Raw genomic sequence first — 24,608 nt, 5'->3', positions numbered from 1 at the left:
GGATATCGAAGATCAAGGTACTGGGAGAGTCATTTCCAGGTGAAGGCTCTCTCCCTGGTTTGCAGATGTCTGCCTCCTCCCTGTGTCCTCATACAACCTTTCCTCGGCCCATGCATGCAGCAGGGCGAGGCCGAGTGGGAGACTCTTTTCCTTTTCTTCTTAGGCGATTAATCCCATCATGAGATCCCCACCCTCATGACCTCATCTAACCCTAATTACGTCCTTAAGGTCCCATCTCCAAATACCATCACCCGTGGGGTTAGAGCTTCAACATACAAATTTTGGGGACACAAGCATTCAATCGATAACAGACAATTTAACAAAAACTTAAACACGTACCTACTAAATGACCCAGTGATTCTATTCCTCGGTAGTTACCCAAAAGAAAGAAAATGTATGTTCACAAAAAGGCTTGTCCAGGGTATTTACAGCAACCTTATTCATAATAAACAAAACTGAAAATAATATCTATCGATTGGATAATGGATAGGCCGATTTCAGTATATTCATTGCATTCATCTACTTGGACCTCCATAATAAAATACCATAGACTGGGTGGCTGAAACAACAGAAATTAATTTTCTCACAATTTCGGAGGCTGAAAAGTCTACAAAATCAAGGTTCCAGATGATTGGGTCTTCGGTGAGAGCTCTTTTCCTGGTTTGCAGAAGGGCTACCTTCTCAGTATGTCATCACATGGCTTCTCCTCAGTGTGCATGCATGGGGAGGGAGAAAGCTCTCTGGTGTCTCTTTTTATAAAAGCAGAATCCTATCAGACCAGGACCCCACCCTTATGTCCTCATCTACACTTAATTATTTCATTAGAGACCCTATCCCCAAACGCAATCACACTGGGGGGTAGAGTTTCAACATATGAATTTTAGAGGGACACAAAAATTCAATCCGTAATAATAAATTACCTGAAATATAACACAAAGAAAGATGGACAAAGATATGAAAGACAGGTTAGAGACGTTAACCAAAGAGAAGGCTTAATCTCTGTTTCTAGGAGTGGGTAGGGGCAATGTCTATGGAGGTAATTGTAAAAAATTTTCCAGAACTGATGAAAGAGACCTAACAAATTCCAGGAAAAAAGAAAAGAAAAGACAAGAAGTAAAGAAAGAATTAAGGAAGAAGGAAGAAACTCACACCTAGACACATACCAAAGAGACAGAGAAAAGTTTAAAAGCCATAAGAGAAATAAAGAGAGGTTATCTTCAAAGTAGTGACAGTAAAACTAAAATCTGACTTCTCAATATCAACAATGGAGACCAAAGAGGAATTGTAGCTTTAATGTGTTGAAAATATACCTACTAACTTGGAATTTGATACTCAGAAGGAACATTTTCTATGAATGAAAGAAAAATACATTTCAGACCAATGAAAATTTGCCACTAGTAGACCCTCATTAAATGAAGTGCTAAAGGGTGTACTCCAGTAAGAAGGATGAAGAGTAAGGAAACTGGAACGTGTAGCTAAATCTAATTACACATGGATTGAATAAAATCACAACAATAACAATGTTTGTAGGATTAAGAAAAATACAGCATTCTTCACCAAAGAAGATAGACAAAAAGTAAGTACCCGAAAAGCTGCTACTATTAATAGACACTGGGGAAATGTACTCAGTCGTGCCAGCACCACAAACAACACGTGGATGAGTCTCACAAATGTAATTTTGACTGAAAGTAGAAAGATGTCAAAAATACATAAATGATTCCATTTATATAAAGTTCAAAGTAGATAAAATTAATCTATAATATTTGGGGATGCATGCACAGGAAGTAAAACTATAAAGAAAAGCAAAGAAACATCAGCCACAAATATCAAGATAGTGATTACAGCCAGGAGAGAGGCCGGCGACTGTGATGGGGAGGGGGAGGGGCATATAGAGAGCTTTATGCATTTTTTGCATATGTCCTAACTCTCAATCAAAATATTTTAAAATTATTATCATGTAGATTGATGAATGGATAGAGGAATCCATACATAGAAAAACGGCTTTGATTGGAAGGAGACCGTAGATGGAGTGGAGGATGGGGAAGATAGTGGATCCTTTGGTTACTGCAAAGTGCAACACTTGCCAAAATATCTAAAAAAAATTCTAGTGTTAGTTCAAGTTATTTTCATCCATAAAATATTTGAAGCTGGAGTATTAGATTCTAGGTAGAAAATCTGAAGCAGAAAATGTCTTCTAGTGGGCCAGACTATGAATACCATAAGCAGAGGTTTAAAAGCGTAAATAATTTAAAATTTTTTTGATATCTCTAAAACTTTACTATTGAAAACAACCCAAATTTCCATCAATAAGAGAATATTTTAAAATTGTGGTACATTCATACAATTCTCTGCCCACTTCATCCCAGCCACATTCTGTCCAGGGACTGGCTAGCTTTTGTTTTAGTTTATATGTGAACGATTTGATTCTGCTTTTAGATGAACTGGCAGCAATGCCCTCCTGTCCTAGCAAAGTGTAAGGCTGTCATTATCCCTAACAGAGCAAGAGAACGGGCTTCGGCATCAGACGGACTTGATGATGCTAATCTTACCTTCACCATTTACTCAGTTTCCTCCTCTATAAATTGATGATAATAATCCCTATCTTTGTCTATTATTAAAATATAATGCTTGCTACATGCCACGTACTGTTCTAAGCGTCTCCAGATATTAACTTTTTAATCCTTCCACCCATCACCCCTTTGAGTTAAACACTGTATTCTGATGAAGGAACTGGGGAACAGAGAGGTTAAATGACTTGGCAGGGTCACACAACGGGGAGAGGAGGAGTGTATTGAGCGGGGATTTTATCGCCCACCGTCTGGCTGCAGAACTTGTGCCAACCAGTGGGAACCAAGCCCATCCCCAGACGTGGCACGCGGTGGGGACTCCGCACACGGCGTCTGCAGTGCGTGCGGCACTGGAGCGGAATCTGGTCTTGCCGTAGCCGCGACTTCTCCAAGCCGCGTGAGGCTTCCAGGGCATCCCCGAAGCTGGGGGGCCCAGCCCCGGAATCCTGCGGCGTTGGGAAGCGGGCTCCTGCTCCCCGCACCAGCCGCGGGTGGGCGCTGTCGCCCTCGCCTGGCGCTGGCGCGCTGCTGGCGATCCCCGAGGCCAGGCGCGCCGCCTGCAAGATGTCCGTGCGCCGCGGCCAGCAGCCGGCGAGGCCCGGGATCCGCCTCTCCTGGCTGCTGTGCTGCAGCGCCCTGCTGTCCCCCGCCACCGGCTACGTGATCGTGAGCTCTGTGTCCTGGGCGGTCACCAACGAGGTAGACGAGGAACTGGACAGCGCCTCCACTGAGGAGGCAATACCCGCGCTGCTGGAGGACTCAGGCAGCATATGGCAGCGCAGCTTCCCGGCCTCGGCGCACAAGGAGGAGGCCCACCTGCCGCCCCCCGCGGGCACCGCCCGCGCCCAGCCACCCCCAGCGCCGCCTGGGATGTTTTCCTACCGACGCGAGAGCGGCCCGAGGCTGCGCTCGGGCACCGCCCGCTTCCTAGCCCACGCCAGCGCCTGGGGCTGTCTAGCCACGGTGTCCACGCACGAGAAGGTAAGCCACTCCACAGGGAGCAAGCGGCAGGTGCCTGCCTGGCAGTGGCCTGGCACCCGGTCAGCGCGCCCAGGGGACAGGGAGAGGCTAACAACCACTCACATACTCGGATCCAGGTCTAACAGATGTGCCCAGTGAGCTAACAGATTGGCCCGTGGACACCCAGTAAATAATGGAACCAGATTATGCTTCAGCTCACCAGGCATGGCAGGGAGTGGTGGGTGGGGGCGGGCGGGAGGAGAGGGCTGACAACCAGGCTTCCTGCCAGGTGGATGAGGACTGAAGCGCAGTCTCCAGATGCTCACTTATAAAGACGTACAAATAACCAGCGCCTGACCAGATCTGGACAAAAGAAGCCACTCGATGTCCTTTGGAACCACAGAGTAGGCGCAGTCAGCCCCTCCCAGCTCACTGCACCCTCGGATAGATCCGAACTTCACTGTCACTTACTGACACCGAACAGAATCGAGGGACCGAGAGAAATACATCACCGAGGCATTGGTGGAAAATTTACATTTAGAAAAATGGAACTCAAGAATTTTTCTGGAAAGGAGGCTTAGTGTGCAAAGTGCATATATGCTGTAATGAGCTGTTGGCTGCAGATTTTATTGTTCAGTTTACAAAACGTTTTACTCACCTGGTAGACCAGATTCCACCATAAGCTGAAATGAGGTGGATAAATGATGAGATTGTAATATCCTTAAGTATACACCCTCCAGAATGCTTTGAGGGCTGTTAAAGATGTGCTGTTTGTTTGTTTGTTTATTGTTTTTTTTGTTTTGGTTTGGTTTTTTTTACAAGGCAGTAATGCAAACTCCTATTTGCTTCATGCAGGAAAAATTAATATTTTATGTATAAGTTATTAGCCCCCCGGGCAGGTTCTTGCCCCAGCAGTGGATCTCACTGGCTCCAAGGCTGTAGCCAAGTCACTGAGTTCTCCACTTTGCTTTCCTCGTCTCTGACATTAAGTGGTTGACTAAGTAATTTTGAAGATGCTTTTTAGCTTAAAAAATTATCCAGATGACAACCTTATTCTGATTATAGCAATGATCTTAAACCTCCTTCACAGCATCCAAATGGTTTTCCACAGTTCTACATTACGCTCCTAAGACACACCTTAAGAAGATGTGAAACTTAAATGTGAAGCTGATTTTGGTTCAAAACACAAATTGTTTCAAGCAATTTAAAGTCTAGTGCCAACATATAAAAGATATTTTGACTTTTGACATCTCTTTTTGTAACTTTGTTACTAGTTCTCTTTTCCAATATTGTTATTTAATCCAAACTCAGTAAATTCAGAGAACATTTACGATGTGCCTGCCATGTGTACAAAGCATGACTCTAGGCAATATATGACAAGCTGAAAAACAGAATCTGTGAATGAACTCATACTGCCAATGAACTCATACTGCCATTTTGGAAGATTCTTTAATAGTGTTTTTTTAAAAGTCAAGCCATCCCTTATCACACTCTTGTCATGTAGCCCTTCAAAGACAAAGACAGCTCCTGAGTTTGGAGCTAAGTAACAATGCAGAACACTCTGTAAAGGGCAAAGCCAGTGAAGATGGGCATGCCAGACCCAGCAGGGCTTGAGAAGATCTAAGAAATATTTGCGTGTATGTCTGAGAATTTTACCCACTCTACTAAATGATCATGGAGAAAAATCAATATAGCACATTTCTGAACTTCCTTTAAGTTAAAAGGTTGAGAAACCAATTTGCCATAAGTTGCTGAATTATATAATGAAATATTATGAAATAATATTGATTACAATTTAAAAAATGACTAATACATGAGACAGTGATATGGTCCTACAAGAAACCGTAATAGAAAGTTCCTGGAGTCCAAAGACCAGGTGTGATGTCCAAGTTAAGACTTAAATTCTATCCTCAAAGTTGCCAAAAATTTGGGGAAGGCAGTGGGGCTCCCAGGGGCAGCTTGTGGGTTTTAGCACCCCTCCATAAATTTCATTACCCCTTCCTTCCAAATAACTTCAGATTTAATAAAGTGAGTGTGTTCCCTATGTACTTGCAGCTTCAAGAATAACCCCCTCATCATCCCTCCTAAACAGAATGTCACTACTAAGCTTCTCTAGAGAAATTCTGGAGCTGTCGCTGGGTGAACTGGGCAGATTGGGAACCACTGTGCTATGCTTTAATTTATTCCCTGTCAAAACCGCGGCAATGCCATGCTCCCTTCACATCCTCCGTGCTGTACTTCCTGGCCGAGACACAAGCTACACTCCCCTCTCAGGGCGTTGGAAAACGACCCTGCATTGAAAAAGCCTTTTCTCGGTGTTAGATCCGAGGACTGCCGTTTGGGAACTGCGTGCCCATCAGTGATGGCCCCTTGAACAACAGCACGGGGATTCCTTTCTTCTATGTGACACTCAAGGACCCAGTGGTGGCGGATCTGATGAAGAACCCCATGGCCTCGCTCCTGCTGCCAGAATCTGAAGGAGAGTTGTGCAGGTAATGGGGATTTGCTTTGCCCCACAGGCCCTCCCATAGAGCAGAGAGGCTATGGGGGGTGGGTCCTTTCGTAGTCGCAGGACTTGACAGGGACCTGAGTTGCAAAGTGGTGATGTCTTCAGTGACTTGGAGTGGGAAGTGTAGGATGCTCCTGGAATCAGATCTGTAGACTTCCACCAGCCACCAAACTGTGTGATTTGGGGCAAGATACTTAACCTTTGGGAGCCTCCGTTTCCTCACCTGTAAAATGGGAATAGTAATTTCTACCTTTTAGGGTTATTGGGAGTGCTAACTTACAAATAAAAGACCTTTCATAGCAAAAGGCAAACAGGCATTTCTGTGAGATCCATAATAGCTATTCAGGACACATCGATTCAGGCAGAAGCCCAAATAGTGTTCTGATTAGGAGACAAAGGCCATAGGTATTTATAAGAAGGGGAAGGGGAAGAATTACATTAATAGAAGGAAGGCATTTTTACTGGTGCAGATAACGTAACATAGCGATGTCAATTTTAAGGAGTGTTTCTAATTTCCTTTGGAACCACAGAGTAGGTGCAGTCAGCCCCTCCCAGCTCATAATAACTGCTTTTTTGTTATCTTTGCAAACAGTTATTTGGGATGCAGTGTTTCTTTAGGCCCAGTCCAGAAGATATTTTGCCCTGTTTTAACTTTGCTAGGATTTGAGGCATAAAACATGTAAGGCAGTTCCTCTGGCATGGCAGCTCTGACTCCTTTTTAAAGTGGCTCCATTTATTTGTTTGTTTGTTTGTTTGTTTTTGACAGGAGGGTTAGTAATATTTGCAACATGTCTTGGACAATACTGGGTAGGAAAATGGCAGCACTTGTTACAGAAAAGGGCGGGGTAGGGAGGAAGTTGGTGAAGGAAGAGCCAGTAGTTTGTCTATGAGGCACATACATGCAGCACAGAGTCTATTGTTTTTCGAATTAACTTATACCCCCCACTGGAGAGATGTGTGCAATAAAGACCTGGAATCCTTCCATACACTTTTTCAAAAACTCTAAAAGAAAAGATACTTAAGCACAAATGGAATGTTAATCTAACACCTTTGTCTGAATTTAAAATGTAGAGCTTGAAATCAAATCCTGCCAGGGAGATGTGTGTGCCAAGCTGGTGTGTGGGCTGAGAATGATCCCTTCCCCCAGAGGCAGCAAAAGCAGCATGTGGCTTCAGGGGAGTCCCTTCACCCCCAGGGACTCAGTTGCCTGTAAAATGTAAGACTTACACCAGATCCAAAATTCTATTATTCTTTACACAAAGCATGAAAAAAGTATTAAGCAAACAAACTTATTAGTTCTTAGGAGGGAAGTGGTAATAATCAATATAACAATATGCTGTAAAATGCAGTCTGGATAAGATGCTGTCACTTCCCTTGGGACACTGATAGTGAGAGACTTAGAATTGGAGATAGTTCCGCTGACCTAGTTCCCTACTGGGTATGGCAAGAAGCCGAGAAAAGGAATGCGTCATTTTTCATGGCATATTCTCCTTTTTCTTGGCCAGGTGAACTTGCTGTTACTGGAAGTATATTCCTAGGACACCTTTCTAAACTGCTGAGGTGTTCCTAATTCCTAATTCAGGCATTCTAAAAGCAGTCATCATGCCGAGCCCGTTGATTCTAGAACCCAGAGTGCACTTGCTCTTGGAGACGGGCAACACAACACGGCGGTGAACCAAGCCACCTGAGCGCTCAGGTAGTGAGAGGAGATATCTCCCAGAGGTCCCAGGCAGATGACTGCAGGAGCTGAAAGCTGGGAGTGGTGAGACATTTGGCTTAGAGATGTCCTCACAGGCATCCAGAGAACTGGGCATGCATGCCCACACAACGTGGAACCATACCTGCAGACTGTCTTCCTGGCCACAAACAAAACATGTGGACATCTGTGCAGCAGACGAGGTAGCTCATGGCCAGAGGTGGCCATCAGGGCCCAAGGGCATCAGGGTCTCAGCACACTTGTCACTCAAGCCTACAAGAGGCAGGATGGGCCACCACCCATTGGTACCCCTTTTGGTACATCGTGTGAACTCGGCTTCTCAGAACTGCCACCCCTCACACTGTATAAGCTTCTGAAGCATTAAAACAAACTTAAATAAATATCTACAAAATTAAGTTTAGTCTCAGTAAGCATCAAAAGTTCCCAGACCATGGAGCTTGCGATCATCCCAGAATCCATCATTTCCCATGAGCTGCTTAAACACAGGCAGATTCATTTGTGTAAGGTTCACACTCCAAGGTCAACACTATGTTTTGGATGTCGCCTCCAGAATCTTGATTATGTTGAGCACAGAGACTTAACCAGTCAAAAGTGGGTAAACACCAACACCCTGAACGAAAAAGCCAAGTAGGAACTCCTTGGGCCCCCTCAGCACAACAGCATTAGGTAGAAAAGTCTGTGGCTAAGAATTGCCCTGACAAACACCTGTGTGAGGTCAGGGGACAGCCCGGCAGTCAATGAGCTGCCCTTCTGCCTGATTCAAGGGCCTGGACACATGACCAGTGAGGAGGGGATGCCTTCCCAGCCATTTTCTGTACTGCCCACTGGGCATTTTGGCTACCAGCTGCCTCTGCAGCCATGGGGGTTAGCCCCGGTTCCTGCAAAGCCTACACTGGGAGACACTGGTGAGCTCCACCTCCACCTGCAGGCCCAGGAGAAAGAAGCCACCCAACGAACAGGGGCCAAACACATGCAGGCCTAAGGGGACAGGGATGCAGGCCTAAGGGGACAGGGATGCAAGGCAGGCTGGACTGGCTCTCTGTACTTTTAGAGCTTCTCGTGGTGTGCAAGACAATTGTATACATATATTGTGTGTGTGTTTAATAAGTGCCTAGATGGATGGATAAAAGATAGATAGATAGATAGATAGATAGATAGATAGATAGATAGTGCCTAGATGGATGGATAAAAGATAGATAGATAGATGATAAGTAAGTGATAGATAATAGGTAGGTAGGTAGGTAGGTAGGTAGGTAGGTAGGTAGGTAGGTAAGTAGTAGGTAGACAGACAGATAAGAGATGATAGATACATAGATGATACGTAGATAGGTAGAGAGATGACAGATAAAGTAGAGAGAGAGAGATGATAGATAATAGACAGAAAATTGGTACGTAGGTAGGTAGGTAGGTAGAGAGATAGAGATTTGTGTACGTGTGTGTGTATTTTCACATATTCAACTATTATCTATTCTGAACACATATACTACAGTTGCCCCAACTGATTTCTCAAGTCTCTTCTTTACCACCTTGAACTTATCCTCAATCCAGCAGCCAGAGTAATCTTCCAAAGCCCAAGTTAGATCCTAGGGTTCCCCTACTTGAACTCTTTTGTTAGGAAAAATTATAAAACCCTTAGTGTGGCCTAGGAGGCCCTGCATCGCAGAGTGCCTGCCTCTCTCTCAAAACAGGTAATAGTGCCTGATCCTTTGCCAATTGACTTAATATTTGATTTATACCCTAGTGTTATGAAGTTGAGAGCTTACACCAAAAAGCTTGTTGCAATCAAAGCTAATGTATATGCTTGGCATGTAGCTAAGAAATACTTTTTTATTGCTGTGTAATTATTGACATAGAACATTGTGTAAGTTTAAGGTATATGATGTGTTGATTTATATGTTTACATACTGCAGTATGATTACCACTGCAGTGTTAATTAACATGTCATACAATTATTAATTTTTTTATAGTAAGTACACTTAAGATCTAGTCTCTTAGCAACCTTGAAGTTTATACTACAGTGTTGTTGGCTATAACCAGAATGCTGTACATTAGATCTACAGAACTTATTCATCTTCCAACTGCAAGTATGTACTCTTTAACCAACACTGCCCTATGTCTCCCTCCACTGCCCCTGGTAACCATCATGTCTCCCCAAAATGATACTTAGGTCCATTAACTGGCCTGTGTATTAAAGAGAAAGTTAGATTTAAACTGATATGGGTAAGGACATTGAGTATCCAAAAACCTCAGGAAGTTTAGTGCTGAAGAAAATACACAGCAGAAGTTATTTCCTTAACTGAAGCTGGGAGAGGCAAATATCTTGAGAATAATGAAAGGAAGAAATATTTCTGCATATTTTATAGGTTTATGGGGACCTTAAAGAGTTTTTAAATGAATCTGCAAAATTCGACTTGGGATAGTCTACCCTATCTAGTTATAGATTTTCCCCAAAGCTTTTCATCACCCTGATTTTCTAGTCCCTGTACTTTCCCTAAAATGTCATAATAAAGTTACTAAATTAATTGGACACAGTTTTCCTAGCTCCTACCCCAGGCCATATTGAATTGGCTGCTATTACTCTTCCCTTTTTCCTAGAGGAGATAATTTGAAAAACAAATCTGACCAGATAATAAGTAGAACGTGCCTTTCAGTTCTGAAAAAGGACTAGATTGATGGTTTCCATGAAGCGAAGTAGCCAAGAGAAATTTCTGAAGTTGAATAAACTATCTGACCTGTTTAGCGCCTCGTTTTGCCATCGGTGTCCTGGGGAGGGAAGGGGAAGCTATCTGAGGACTTTCTGGCTCTGTGGCTTATTGGAGGCAGGACACGCCAAGCATGGTAAAGACGGCGTAGGTGAGAACAGCACATGCAGATCGCTATGGGATGTTGTACAGTGGAACTCCCACAAATTTAGAGTGGTAGTGTGACTCTCCATTGCATGGAGACAGGACAAGAGGGCCACATCATAATGACCTGGATAGTCTTGTCCCTCCCCCAGCACAAGGACCAGACCTCTTAGGAGACAAGGGCTCATAGTTTGAAGGAGCTCCAGGGTGATTCTGACACTGCTTTAGAATAACGAGGACTTTAAGTGGGTCTTCTATGCATTTCCTGGATTTCCAGTAAATGCCTGCTAAGAACTGCGATTTGGCCACCGGGCCAAATTTATAAAATGAAGTCGAGATTGGTCTGAGAAACACAGAAAGACAAGTGGCTTTTCCACCCCGTCCAACATTACAGCCCTCTAAACCAGAACCTGCAAATGTGTCTTGCCTAATTTTTGTTAGTTTACACAGAGTCTGTTTCATTCCTTTACTCTGTTTGCTTCCTTGGTGCTGTGAGGTCTTTATTTCATCTGATGAATTCGGGATGGGACTCTATTTCCCAGCTCAGGTTAAGACGACGTATTGAGAATAAGATTGCAGTTCTTAAGATTCCCTGGCAATCAGCGACCCCCATCCCCACTCCTGTTTTCCTCTCACACATGAGCACGTACAGATGCCCTTGTGACTATGTGAATTTATGCTCATATCAGAGACTCAGTTATATAGACGCTCAATAAGTATCGATTAACAAAGATAAGCCCACTGGGAGAATTTCTCCTCCAATGAAGTGTCTTCCCTTAAGGAGCTTTCAGGCTCAAACACCATAGATTTTAGGGTTTGCCTCTTGACCAGCCCTGGGGACGGGGGAGGGCTCGTTTGTTGAACTACATTCTGCTCGATGGCATTGGATCAACTTTCATTTTGAAGATCCAGAAATAAATGGAATCAAAAGAGGCTTTTCCTGAAATGAAAAAGTTTCAATTGATGGGTTGGACAAATGCTGGGTTTCTAGGCAGACCTGGTTGATTATTGAGAAAGAAGGACCCAAAAACACTTTTTCCATCTTCCCCAAAAGGTTTTTTTATGAAAGATTGTCATGGTGCCCTGGGTCACACCCATTTCACTCTCCCAGGCTGAAGGTCTCTCTGACCAACAACGAACAACATCTCTTTTCAGAGCTGACCGACCAGACCTCGGTGTGGTTTGGCATCAGAGGACAGACTAAGGTTCTAGTCTGCGAAGGAATCTAGTTTCTGAGGGACGTTGCCAGACCGTAAATGGACTGAGGCCCAGTGAGTGTGTAAAACACTCACTGGTAGCCGTTCCAGATGATGACCTCTCAGAATGACTTGCTTGGAGGACTTCACATCGCAGAGGCAAGTCAACACCAAGGAATGACACATCAAAGTATTGCTGACATGGAGACACTCTCCTCTAGCAGCCCCTGTATTCATAAGCATGTTGACAGGAGAAGAAACTGCTTTGGTGAAGCAAGATTACTAACGGAAGGGTGTGGGTGGGAGGGGTGGTTTGCCTTTATGCCGTGAGTGCAGGATAAATAGCACCAACAACTAAATTAGTACATACTGAGTTAAATCATTGCTGCTAGACAAAAAAAAAAAAAAATAGATTCCAGAAGTAGAAATGCCTCTTAGCCACTCATCTCACCACCTCCATCTTTTTAACTGTTCTCGTAATAATAAAAGATGCTGTTGATGATAGATGAAAGCCTCCACCCACAGAATAAGTATGTGCTTGCCAGCACTTGCAGACAGCTAAGATGTATCCCTGTCAGCAGCCTGTCCACCTGAGACATGATGTGCATTTCAAAGTACAGGGCCCAGCCTAATCAGATAGAGAAGCTGAATACCATCTCTCGTCACTAAATTTTGTTCACTGCCTTAGAAGGTAACATGTAAATCTTCTAAACAAATTTCTCCCTGTCTGGATTTGTGTTCCCTCTTCTCCTTTGCCCACATAGTCCTATAGTCCTTCTGAAGCTAAAGTTAACCTGCGAGGCTTTTTAAAACCCTGCCTGGGAAGAGGCAGAGAACTCCGCAGAGGGAAAGCTCAGAATTCCAGTGTTCAAGCATCTCTCCCACCCTCCACTCATCTCTAACCAGCTCCCATAGCAACCTGCAGCCACTTCTCTTTCCCAAATGTGTTTCAGCTCCATGAAGTTTTGTCCCCAGAGCTCCCAGGGAATCTCTTTTATGAATCCACTGACGATCCCAGTTCCTCAGATGACCCCTTTCCTGGTGCTACTGACTCCCTCTCCCCATCTAGTTCACAAACATTTTCCTGACCTGTTAGACATGGTGCCCTCTCGTACTGAAATAACATGCATTAGGATAAGGACACAACTCTCATAAATGTGCACCCTACAGAAAGCCTTTTGGATTGTTATATAGATGTAAGGGTTTTATTAAAAGGTTCTTGGCCTCTGGCAATCACTAATCTATCTTCTTTATCAATAGATTTGCCAGCTCTGGACATTTCATATAAATGGAATCATATGTGGCTTTTGTGACTGATTTCTTTCACTTAGTACAAGACTTCATTCCTTCTTATGGCTGAATATTATTACATTGTATGAATAAACCACATTTTATTTATTTACTTTTATTTACCCATTCATCAATTGGTGGACAATTTCTTTCATGTTTTGACTATTAGGAATAATGCTGCTATGAATATTCATATACAAGTATTTGTATAGATATATGTTTTCAATACCCTTTGGTACATAGCTAGGAGTAGAAATGCTGGGTCATACGGTGACTCCATGTTTACCTTTTGAGAGACTCACTGTTTTCTTCAGTGGCTGCACCATTTTATAGTTCCATCAACAATGTATGAGAGTTCCAGTTTCTCCAAATCCTCACCAGTTCTTGTTATTACCTGCCATTTTTATTATAGCCATCCTAATGGGTGAGATTGTGAGCATCTTTTCATGTGCTTATTGGCTATCTGTATATCTTCTTTGGAGAACTGTCTATCAATGCCTTTACCTATTTTCAGTTGGGTTATTTCTCTTTTATTATTGAGTTGCCAGAGTTCTTTATATATTCAGGATATAATCTTTATCAGACATATAATTTATATTTTCCTAATGCAATTTTGTCTAATTCTTTTTTTTTTTTTTTTGTCATTGGAAGAAACAGAAAAACTAAAGATTCAATATTAACATACTGATTGTATATATTCTTGGTCAATGTCCTTTTACTTCCATAAGCTGGGCCTCCCCTATCAGAAAAGCATTGAAGTAACTTTCTTAAGGTAATACCATTGAGTACTTCCCTCCAGCTTGCTTCTCTCCGCCACCTGTCACTCACTCACTGTTGCTCACCTGTACTCTTTAAATACTCCTGACCAGTGTCCCTGGATCTCTGCTTACCCTTTTCCAACCCACTCTCCATCTTGAAGCCAGAGGGATCTTTTCAAAATGCACGTCTCATCATTTCACTACCCTGCTTAAAATTCTTTAATGTTTACCCATTGCTCTTAGGATGACATTTAAAAATATTAACGTGGCCTGCGAGACCTGCGTGGCCCACCTCTGGGCAGTTCTCATCTCTCAGACATCCCCTGCCCCCTGCCTTTGTCCTGGCCCCAGTGTCTTTTCCGCCTGGGAATCTGTGCCTGTGCTGTTCCTTCTGTCTAGAGTGAGTTCCCTGCGCCCCCTTTACCTAACTATCTCCCATTCATTTCCAGATTTCCAGGTTGATGTTATAACATATGGAAACCTACCTATATTTTCAGGATCAGGAAACATTAGCAGGTTTCTATGTTATAATATTGAGTGAATAAATCATTAACTGTCTAGCAAGTTGTCTGATGTCGGCCTCTGAGGACTGTGTCCTCCTGGCTTTCTACCAGCCCCAGCAACTAGCCTTGTACATAACAAGGCTAAATATGCATTGGTTGAATATATGGAATATCTGAGTTCCGCCTTGAGAGCTGGTATACAATTTTTGATTTCTGCTGTGACAAATGGCCACAAATCTTGTGGCTTAGAACAACATAGATGTATTCTCTTAAAGTTCTGGAGATCAGAAGTCTGAAATGGGCCTTATGGGGCTACAATCAAGGTGCCATCAGGGCTGGTTCCTTCCAGAGACTCTGAGAGAAAACAGTTTCCTTGCCTTTTCTGGCTCCTGGAGGCCACCTGCATTCCTTGGCATGTGGCACCTTCGTTGCTTCACTCTAACCTGTTGCTTCTGTTGTCCTATACCCTCTTCTCTGATCTTCTGGGTTCCTCTGATAAGGACCCTTGTGATTACATTGGACCCATCGGATAATCCCAGGTAATCTTTCCATCTCAAGATCCTTAACTTAATTTGCAAAGTCCCTTTTACCATATAAGGTAATACATTCTGGGGATTAGGTTATGGATATCTTTGGGGAGGGCGCATTGTTCAACCAATCATAGATAGATATACCAGTTTGCATGGATAGATAGAAACCTGGTCATTTATTCAAAGGTATGCTAAGGCTCTCTTTGGCCTTTTGGGACAGTCATAATTGTCTTTATTTATAATGCACCACATCCGAATCCCCATTCTGAGCATCTGACCCCATACTCTTCTTGCCTGAGTAACCCCACTGAGACATGCTTGGACCACATAGAGGCAGCCAATCCTTTGCCCTCATCACCATCCTGACACCTGTTAGTGCTTCCTGGCTCCCCTTTTTCTTTGTCCAGGTTAGACTCCATGGTCTATCTTTATAATCACCCCCGAGACTACCTGCACCTCCTCTGTCCCTCTCTCTCTGGAGCTCCTGCCACACAGGGACACTAGATGTAACAGACTTTACTAGAGCTAGGGCTGTCAGATAAAACAGACATTTGAATTTGAGATAAACAAGCATTCTTTCCGTATAAGAATGTCCCAGATATCTTCTGGGACATATTATACTGAAAAACAGTTGTTGTTTATCTAGAATTCAAATTTAACTGGGCATCCTGTATTTTTAATTACTAAATTTGGCAACTCTAAGTACAGCCTATGAGAGAACCATGTCACATTCCATCCCTGGTCCAGTCACCGGCCGCCCCTCATCACAGGGATAGAGGCACCTCGTTCCTTGCCACACTGCTAGGCAGTCCCTGCGAACTCCATGTGCCCTCTTTTCTCCTAGGAGTCTCAGCAACCTCCCCAAGCAAACAGAACAAAATCCTTCTGTCTCCTGCCTTCGCTCCCTTTCTCTCCTCTCAAACCCTGGCCCAGGGTGCACTGGGGAGGGGTCCTGGCCTTGCCTTGATAATCAAGCTCATTAAAGTGCTTTCCTAAACAAAAGGGCAGCTCTTCCTGAGATGGATTTGCTACCCTCTGCTCCCGCTCCCCGAACCCAATCACAGGAGATGCCCAAACTCAAAAACAGCCGCAGTCAGTTATTGCTTCTTTAATAGTGCTTTTTTTCCCCTTCCCTCAGGAGCCTGGGAATGGAGTTAAGCTAGAATCAGTGGTCAGGAAATGGCAAATGGTGTATCAGACTGCGGGGTCATGCAAAATGCTCAATGGGGAACAAGGGGGAATAAGAGGGATACAGACAAACTTGGGGAAGGTCCAAGTAGGCAGAGCGGGGTGTTCCTTTTGTGCCGCTGTTGCTTACATACCCAGGCTGGGGACGGAACTGTAAAGGCCCTGGACTAATCCAGAAAGAACAAGGCTACTAGTGGATTCCAAACTTTGCACTGGCAAGGTCTCTTTCTACTTATTTTCTCCTAACGTTTTTACAAACTTCATTAATTAGAGATTCATAGTTTTTATAGTTATTATAGTTATTATGCAGATCGCATCCCACCATTCTTTCATTCTTAATCCACAAGAAAAATTCTCAATTCAACTACTACATTTTTGCAGTGCCAGAAACACAGCAGATTGCAACACTTGTAAAGGGTACACAATGTTCTCACAAGAAGCAATCTACCTAAAAATGTGGGCATGTCTGCTGTCTCTGTTGTTACAACTCAGCAGGATGTGTAATAAAGAAAAATTTCCCGGCAGGTGAAAGCAAGTTCCTTGAGTATAAGCAAAACATATGCTTTGTTTAACAAATGTACCTCTCTCAAGATTTTAATGCAGTATAAGGGTTGAGAATGAGTTTGAATGAGTCATGCTTCAAGGCAGCAGTTTATTTTATGATACACGCCATCTTTGAAAGGAGACTTTGTTAGGGTCCTTGGCCAGCTACATCAGGGGTCCCTAAGACCACTCTCATTTTTACTTAAAAATGAATATGCACTTCCCATCTTCTCTCTAATACACCTCTGTTGCATTTATTGAAAAATAAAGTTTTAAACACAGTGATCCCCCTATTATCCAAGGAGGACATGTTCCAAGCCCCCCAGTGGATGCCTGAAACCATGGACAGTACCAAATCCTATACATACTGTGTTTTTTTTCCTACACATACATACCTATGATAAAGTTTAATTTTTAAATTAGGCACAGTAAGAGATTAACAATACCTAATAATAAAATAGAACAATCATAACAATATACTGTAGTAAGAGTTATGTGAATGTGGTCTCCCTCCTTCTCTCTCTCTTCCTCTGATAACTGATCTGATAAGCAAGACAGTTACTGATTGATTAACAGCATGGAGATGCTGGACAAAGGAATGATTCACATCCCAGGCATGACAGGACAGCTCAAGATTTCATCATGCTACTCAGAACGACTCTCGACTTAAAACTCATGAATTGGTTATTTCTGAAGTTTTCCACGTAATATTTTCAGTCCCCGGTTGACTCTGGGTAACTGAAACTACAGAAAGAAAAACCATGGATAAGAAGAGACTGCTGTACATGCTTTTGAGGAAAACTGATGAAGAGGAATTTTCACTCAGAAGGCTAACCTTATAATCAGCTCTTTGTTCTGCTTCTGTAGGTATGCTTGCTGCATAGGACCTAGGGCAGGGTAACCTCGAAATTAATGAAAGACTCATCCTCCCTTTTGCTTGTTCTGTCTAAGTAACAAATGTAACTGCCTGTAACCCATAGCAACTCTCACAGTCTGTAACCGTCTGAGGACAAATTAGCCAATCGGCCCATGCCAAGTCAGCCCCATAAAAGCAAAATTGCCCCTGAGCTCAGGGCCCAGATCCTCAGAGCGCTAGCTCTTCTGGGACCGCCAGCGTAATAATCCTGAGTTCTCCAATTCTCCAAGTGGTGCTTAGTTTCCCGCTGGTCTGATTTTTGCAACATTCCTGCAATACTGACACTACAAATTGTGGTGCGTAGTTCAAGGAGTGTGTCAAAACCAGGGGTGCTCTTGCCTGGGGTTTAGTGATCACGGGGCTGGCAGGCCCATGAAGGCTGATTTTTTTATGGATGAGGTGAGGAAACCTCAAATGGGTTGGGGAACCATCACATAGGCACACACAGAGCCAATGGAGCCTCACCAAGCCAACACAGGATCTGCCCGCTGTTCACTTCATGATGGGATGGTGGGCAAGTCACTTAATCCACCTAAAGCACAATTTCTTCAACTGTAAAAAGGGGACATCATAGCACCTACCTTGGCCATGGCCTCGGTCCCTGTGCTCCCCAGGAGGCCCTGTGTCCCATGTACACTGGCCAACACCTGACCACTCCAGCTTCCCAAGGGATGTTAAAGTCTCTTTCCAGCCACTCTCCATCCCGGAGGAATGGGGGGATGACTGTTATCTCCGCACAGAGAGAGAGCCATGCCACCGGTTCTTTTTGGAACCAAAAAAATCTGCTCCAGGTGGCCTTCTGGGTCCAGGTCTAGAAACAATGGACAACTTTTAAAAGTCAGAATCTCTGTTTTTATTTTATTTTCAATCTTTAATAAAATCGTTAGTATTTCGTCTGATGTTCTATCATCATTTTAATATGTGAAAAATGTTCTTTGAATGCAGGAAAAATATCGTCGACCCAGAAGATCCCCGATGTGCCCGGTTAACATTCACCGGCCAGATGATTACGGTGTCTCCCGAAGAAGTGGAATTTGCCAAACAAGCCATGTTTTCAAGGTTTGTATGTGCTTTAAAGTTGGTTTGCCCAGAAACACATGGTAATAAAAGGCAGAGGTCAGGGCTGTGCCATGTAAAACCTCTGAGTCCGTGACAATAATGGTCTGAGCTGTGGCAGCACTGCCAACCTCACGCTGGCTGTCTTAGGCGTTTTTCCCAGTTTGCACTTGGACTTAGAATTTTGTTTGTAACATTTTTAGGTATAAATAAAATTTTTATTTTTATGAAGTGTTTAAAAAGTGAGCCACAGCCCATGCCCTTAACGATAAGGGGAGAAGGCAAGTTGGTAAGTGGCAGAAGGCTTCCTTGCTGTGAGTGGCATCCCTGTCCACTCCGGCTGGCTCTCAAATCGGCCCAACAGTTGCAAGTCTGCTGCAGAAATGGAAACCTTCCAGTGAATAGGTTTGTTTCATGGGCTCCCGATTCTTTCAAGGTTTCATTCAGAGACACCTAAAGCCATTCTTTCTGCTTTCTGACACAATAACTGACATTCACTGAGCCCTTCCTCTATGCAGTTGCTTTTTGTGTGCCTAATTGTTTCCTCCCACACATTCCTGTGGTCTGAGCACCACTGTTGTCATCCCATATGATAGGTGAGGAAACTGGGGCTTCAGAGAGCAAACCACCCACAAGGCATCACAGCATCAGCAGTCAAACTGGGATGTGAACCAAGGAGCCCGGTTCAAGACTTGAGCTGTTTGTTACTTTGTGGGAACAACAGTCCTGCCTTCCTAAGGTTGTCCCAGACCCCATCCCTGACTCCTCAGCTTTTGTTTCTGGCTAGGCTGAGCAGATAGGGAGCTGGGTGACCTGCCAGAGGACACTAGAGTTGGGACCTACACTCTGGGAGGGTCTTACCTCTGGCATGAACAGCTGCATCACACCCTCTCCTTTATTCCCTAGACACCCGGTCATGAGGAAGTGGCCTCGCCAGTATGAATGGTTCTTTATGAAGATGAGGATACAACACATCTGGCTTCAGAAATGGTATGGAGGAGTAGTGGACATTTCAAGGGAGGAATATTTCAAAGCAGTTCCAAGAAAGGCCTGATGGAGTGAGAAGCAAGTCCTTGGCATTTGTGGAAAATGAAAACCTTTTAAGTGATGCTGCCAGACAGCTACTGGCTGCTGTCTCTTTACGGAAGGTTCGGAGCAGCCCTGTCATCCTCACAGTAGATTGGAGAGGGGGACTAGGGCACCCCTTGCTAAGACTGGAGACTAACGTGGTTGTTTGCAAATCCCCAATTCACACAGATACTTCACACGTATCGTCCTCGTTTACATTGTATTCAGTCCAGACTCACCTATTTGGGAATTACTGTTGGTTGTCAAAGTGACGTGTTGAGATAGTTCCTGTTCCATTCTTTAAGACAGAAAAAAAAAAGAAGATGCCTGTATGTATAATGTGATTGCTTTGTATTGTGAGAGTATTTTTGTCGCTTGCTGTACCAAAAGCAGTGTCTTGGTTCAAAGCTCATAGCAACCACAGAGGTACTAAATATGAGTCCCAAAGCCACAATTTTGTGTTTATGGTGAGGGTGCAGGATTTTTTGTCTACGGATTAGTCATCATGCTGCTGGATTGCAAACGCGTAAGAAGTACCATTTGCTAGAATGTATTGGTCACCTAGGGAACTTTTTCCTCACTGTGACATGATGAACTATGCAAGGACACACACAGTTTTGCGCACAGCCCTGTTCTATGTAAGCAGGACACAGAGGTACGTTGTTTGGGGCCGGGGAGCCAGCTTTGGCAGGAAGCTCCCTGACTCCACGGCTCATGCTTCTAACAGAGGGCTCACTTCTCTCAGGCCTGAGGAGTGGAGTCCGAAATAAAAAGCATCTCTTTCTGTGCTTTATAGAGAGGAGAGAGGTGGGGTGAACCTGGGAAGGAAGCAAAGGTGACATGTAAGAGAAAGAAGGAAAGAAGCCAGTAAGGGATGGCGTGCTCCCTGCCCAGCCTCGGGCCCGACCCTTGGCAGGGTCATCTCATTTAGCCTTACAGCCAGTGAGATGCGTACTGTCATTGTCACTTTCAGGCAAGAAAACTGAGGCTCAGAGGAGCTAAGTCAACATCTCCAGGTCTGACTCCAGACCTCACTGAATGCAATGAATGGAGGGGTACCTGGAAGACCCATTTTTAAGAACAAAAGAGCAAGACAAAAGAATTACTGAAGTGCACAGCCAAGATCTCTTATATTAACTTCAACAGAGAATCTAGCAGTACTCAGTTTTCTGTCTTTCTGTAATGGCTATAAACCCTCTTTGGTGGGTTAGGTATGTTATATAACATAAAAATGCATCGCTACATATAGGATATACACATTTTTAAGATAAACAAAAGCGTTACTAATGGTTACACACTTGTTTAAAAAATTAAGACATGAAGAGTTTGAGTTGTCCAAATATTTTTAAGTGCCTGTTACTAAAAGCATAGTAAGATGCACAGAATTCTTTATTCATTAAAAGCCAATTCTCAAGAGTTCCTAACAATAGCAATTTTTAATATAAAAGCATAAGATGACAGAAGATATTTAATATTTTCAGAGTTTAAAGTTATGCTACTCCCATTTTAGAGATTAGAGGGGAAAACTGGAAGGACTAACTACATACTCTGGAAGTCACCTTGAACCTTAATTCTTTGGGCATCACTGCCTCCTGGTCCTGTCTTGTGGATAATGTTCCCATGCTAGGTTTGCTTTTATAATCAGGTTCCTCATTAAAGGTCACCCTTCTGCTTCAAGGGGCTTTGCAGTATGGGTGCCATTCATAACCACTGATGAATGTTATTAGTTATAGATCTGAATTACAGGAAACAAAATCTGAACAGGTTGGATAACTAAGAAGATTGTTGAATAATGTGTCTGTTTGAGACTGATGGACCCTATTCAGGGCAGTAAGTTTCAGCAAATCTCTAGAAATTTACATTGATTAAAATTTTAAAGACCATACCGGAAGTTTAGAAGTGGCAGTAAGGCAAGAAAAGGAAAATGCATAAGACTGGAAAGAAAGAAATAAAAGTATCCCTGTTTATAGATGACATAATTGTCTACATAGAAAATTCCAAAAGATCTATTTAAAAAAAAAAACAAACCCTCCTAGGACTGGAAAATGAGTTTAGCGAGGTCTCATGATACAAGATCAGCACAAAAAATTTAATTGCATTTCTATGTATTAACAATGAGCAAAATGGAGACCAAAATTAAAAACACAATACCATTTACAATCACTCCAAAGAAAGTAAATACTTAGGTATAAATTTAACAAAACACGTACCGGATCTATATGCTAAAACTTAAAAGATGCTAATAAAAGAAATTAAAGACCTAAATAAGTGAAGAGATATACTATGTTCATAGATTGGATGACACAAAATAGTAAAGATATCAATTTTTCCCAGATTCAGCTATAGGTTTAATGCAATTTTTATCAAAATCCTAGCAAGGGTTTTGTAGACATATTCAAACTTATTCTTAAAGTTCCAAGGCACAGACCTTGAAATAGTTAAAACAATTTTAGAAAAGAAGAATAAGTAGGAGAAATCACTCTACCCAATATAAAGATTTATTATGTAGTTACAGTAATCAAGACAATGTAGTTTTGTTGGAGTCATAGACGCATAGATCAATGGAACAGAACAGAGAATTTAGAAATAGACCCTTATAAATATTCACAACTGACTTTTTTTTTATAAAGGTACAAAACTAATTCAATGGAAGGAAGATAGTCTTTACAATAAATATGCTGAAGCAATTGAATATCTATAGGCAAATAAAAAGAACCTCAACTTAAACCTCCTACCTTATATAAAAATGAACTCAAAATAGACAATACCTCGAAACATTAAATGTAAAGCTATTAAACTTTTTTAATAGAAAATTTGGAGGTCCTAGAGCTAAGCAAAGAGTTTTTAGACCTGCCACCAAAAGTACAATTCAGAAAGGAAAAGTTTGATAAATTACACTTCATCAAAAATTTAAACTTTTGCTCTGAAAAAGACCATGTGAGAGAATGAAAAGATACATAGTGGGAGAAAATATTTGCAAACCACATATCCAACACAGGACTAGTGACTAGAATATACAGAGAACTCTCAAAACTCAACAGTTTTTTTTTTTTTTTAAGTCCAATTCGAAAATGGAGAGCATGAACAAACATTTCACTGAAGAGGACATACGAATAGCCAATAAGCACATGAAGAGATGCTCAATATCATAAGTCATCAAGGAATTTCAAATTAAAACCACTATGCACCTACCAAAATTGCTAAAATATAGTAACACCAAATACTGGCAAGGATGCAGAGCAACTGGATCAGTCATATACAGCTGGTGGGGACATAAAATGGGAACAGAAAACCATTTGGCAGCTTCTTATAAAATTAAACATGCAACTGCCATACCACTCAGTAATTGCACTCCTAGGCATTTAGCCCAGAGAAATGAAAAATTATGTTCGCACAAAAACTTGTATATAAATGTTCATAGCAGCTTTTTTCGTTCTACTCAAAAACTATAAACAACCAGATGTCCTTTAATGGGTGGCTGGTGAAGCTAGTTGTGACACATCCATGCCATGGAATTCTACTCGGCAATAACTAATTTAATTTCTGATATGAGCAACAATTGGATGACTCCAGAGAATGATGCTGAGTGAAAAGGCCAATCTCAAAAGGTTGCATACTATATAAGTCCATTTACATAACATTTTGAAATGCAAAAGTCTAGAAATGAAGAACAGATTAGGGGTTGCCAGGGAGGAAGACGGGGAAGGAGTGAGGTGGGTGTGACTATAAGAGTAACACGAGAGATCCTCATGGTGATGGAAATGTGCTGTAACTTGACTATATCAATGTCAAAATCCTGGTGGTGATATAGTACTATAGTTTTTGCAAGATGTTGCCATTGGGGAGAACTGGGTAAAGTCACACAGGATCGCTTTGTGTTATTTCTTATAACTGCATGTGAATCTACAATTATCTGCAATTATTTCAGAATCTACAGTTATCTCAGAGTAAAAAGTTTAATATAAACAAAATTTACGCCTTAGCTATCTCTCTTGTTGGTTCTTAATGAAACGAAGAACAGAGCTATGTGCCAAAATTTAGCAGAACAAACATTAGTTTTCTTTTGTTAAGCACTAACGTATGCATTTGTGGAAGAGATAGAAGACTTCTCTAAAAGTTTTCTAGATGTATTCAATTTAATATTGAATACAAACTAATTAGAATTCAGCAAATCTGCTGTTTAGATTTCATGTGGGACACTTAGAAGGGGAAGATATCTTTAAGTTTCTGACATAAAGATGTTGATTAAGCCATCATTGTAAGTAGGTATTCAAGTCTGCACATAATGATTCTCCATGGATGTTTACAGCAAGGAACTATTATATTTCCCTTCATCTTCCTCTAAACATTGTGAGGAAGAATTCTTCTTTTGTTTCTGTGAATAAAGCTATATCTTGATCCCCATGTTTTTTATTGATGGCGATTGTACATGTCCATAACCTTGGTGTAGAGAGTAATTCTGATGTTATTTGTTTCAATATGCCTTATATACACTGACTTGTTACAAATGAGTTGTTTTTTGGTTGAAGTGTTTTTCTACAATATTTCTAGTAAGTCTATTTTTCATTTTAAATAATTTAACCATCAAACACTATTCTGAAAATAAACTTCTCTAGAATAATTTATTGATGCTTGTTTGATTGTAATAATGGACAGCAAGTCAATTATTATAAAATTCGAATTATAATGAAGCTCTGTGCATGTGGAGTGTAAAATCTATTTTCAAAGCTGGATATGTCTGTTTAACCAATGACTGTTTCATTTCTGATATGATTTCCATGCCTGATTAAATAAAATTGATATTTATATATAGTTCTATCATGTAGTATTACAAATTGACATTGTAAGATTTCTAAGAAAATAGAGGCTGTTGCAATAAATCAGCAGTTAAATTTCCAATAGATAAGCAAAGAATTAGCCAGGTGACTTCTGTCAACACAATCTTTAGGGCTCTGAGTACA

At 42.1% G+C, this 24,608-nt stretch overlaps 1 protein-coding gene across 1 annotated transcript; it reads left to right on the top strand.

Moving 5' to 3' along the window:
* The first annotated feature begins 2,922 nt into the window (after positions 1-2,922).
* Positions 2,923-24,459, top strand: CREG2 (cellular repressor of E1A stimulated genes 2). Its single transcript, XM_006920778.3, has 4 exons — positions 2,923-3,548; positions 5,850-6,019; positions 18,469-18,582; positions 19,486-24,459. The coding sequence occupies exons 1-4, from the start codon at positions 3,132-3,134 to the stop codon at positions 19,631-19,633; spliced, it is 849 nt and encodes a 282-aa protein (XP_006920840.1). The 5' UTR covers positions 2,923-3,131; the 3' UTR covers positions 19,634-24,459.
* The last annotated feature ends 149 nt before the right edge of the window (positions 24,460-24,608 follow it).

This window comes from Pteropus alecto, unplaced genomic scaffold, assembly GCF_000325575.1.
Source record: "Pteropus alecto unplaced genomic scaffold, ASM32557v1 scaffold288, whole genome shotgun sequence".
Lineage (NCBI taxonomy): Eukaryota > Metazoa > Chordata > Mammalia > Chiroptera > Pteropodidae > Pteropus > Pteropus alecto.
The sequence above is the reverse complement of the archived record's forward strand: the minus strand, read 5'-3'. Positions and strand labels throughout refer to the sequence as shown.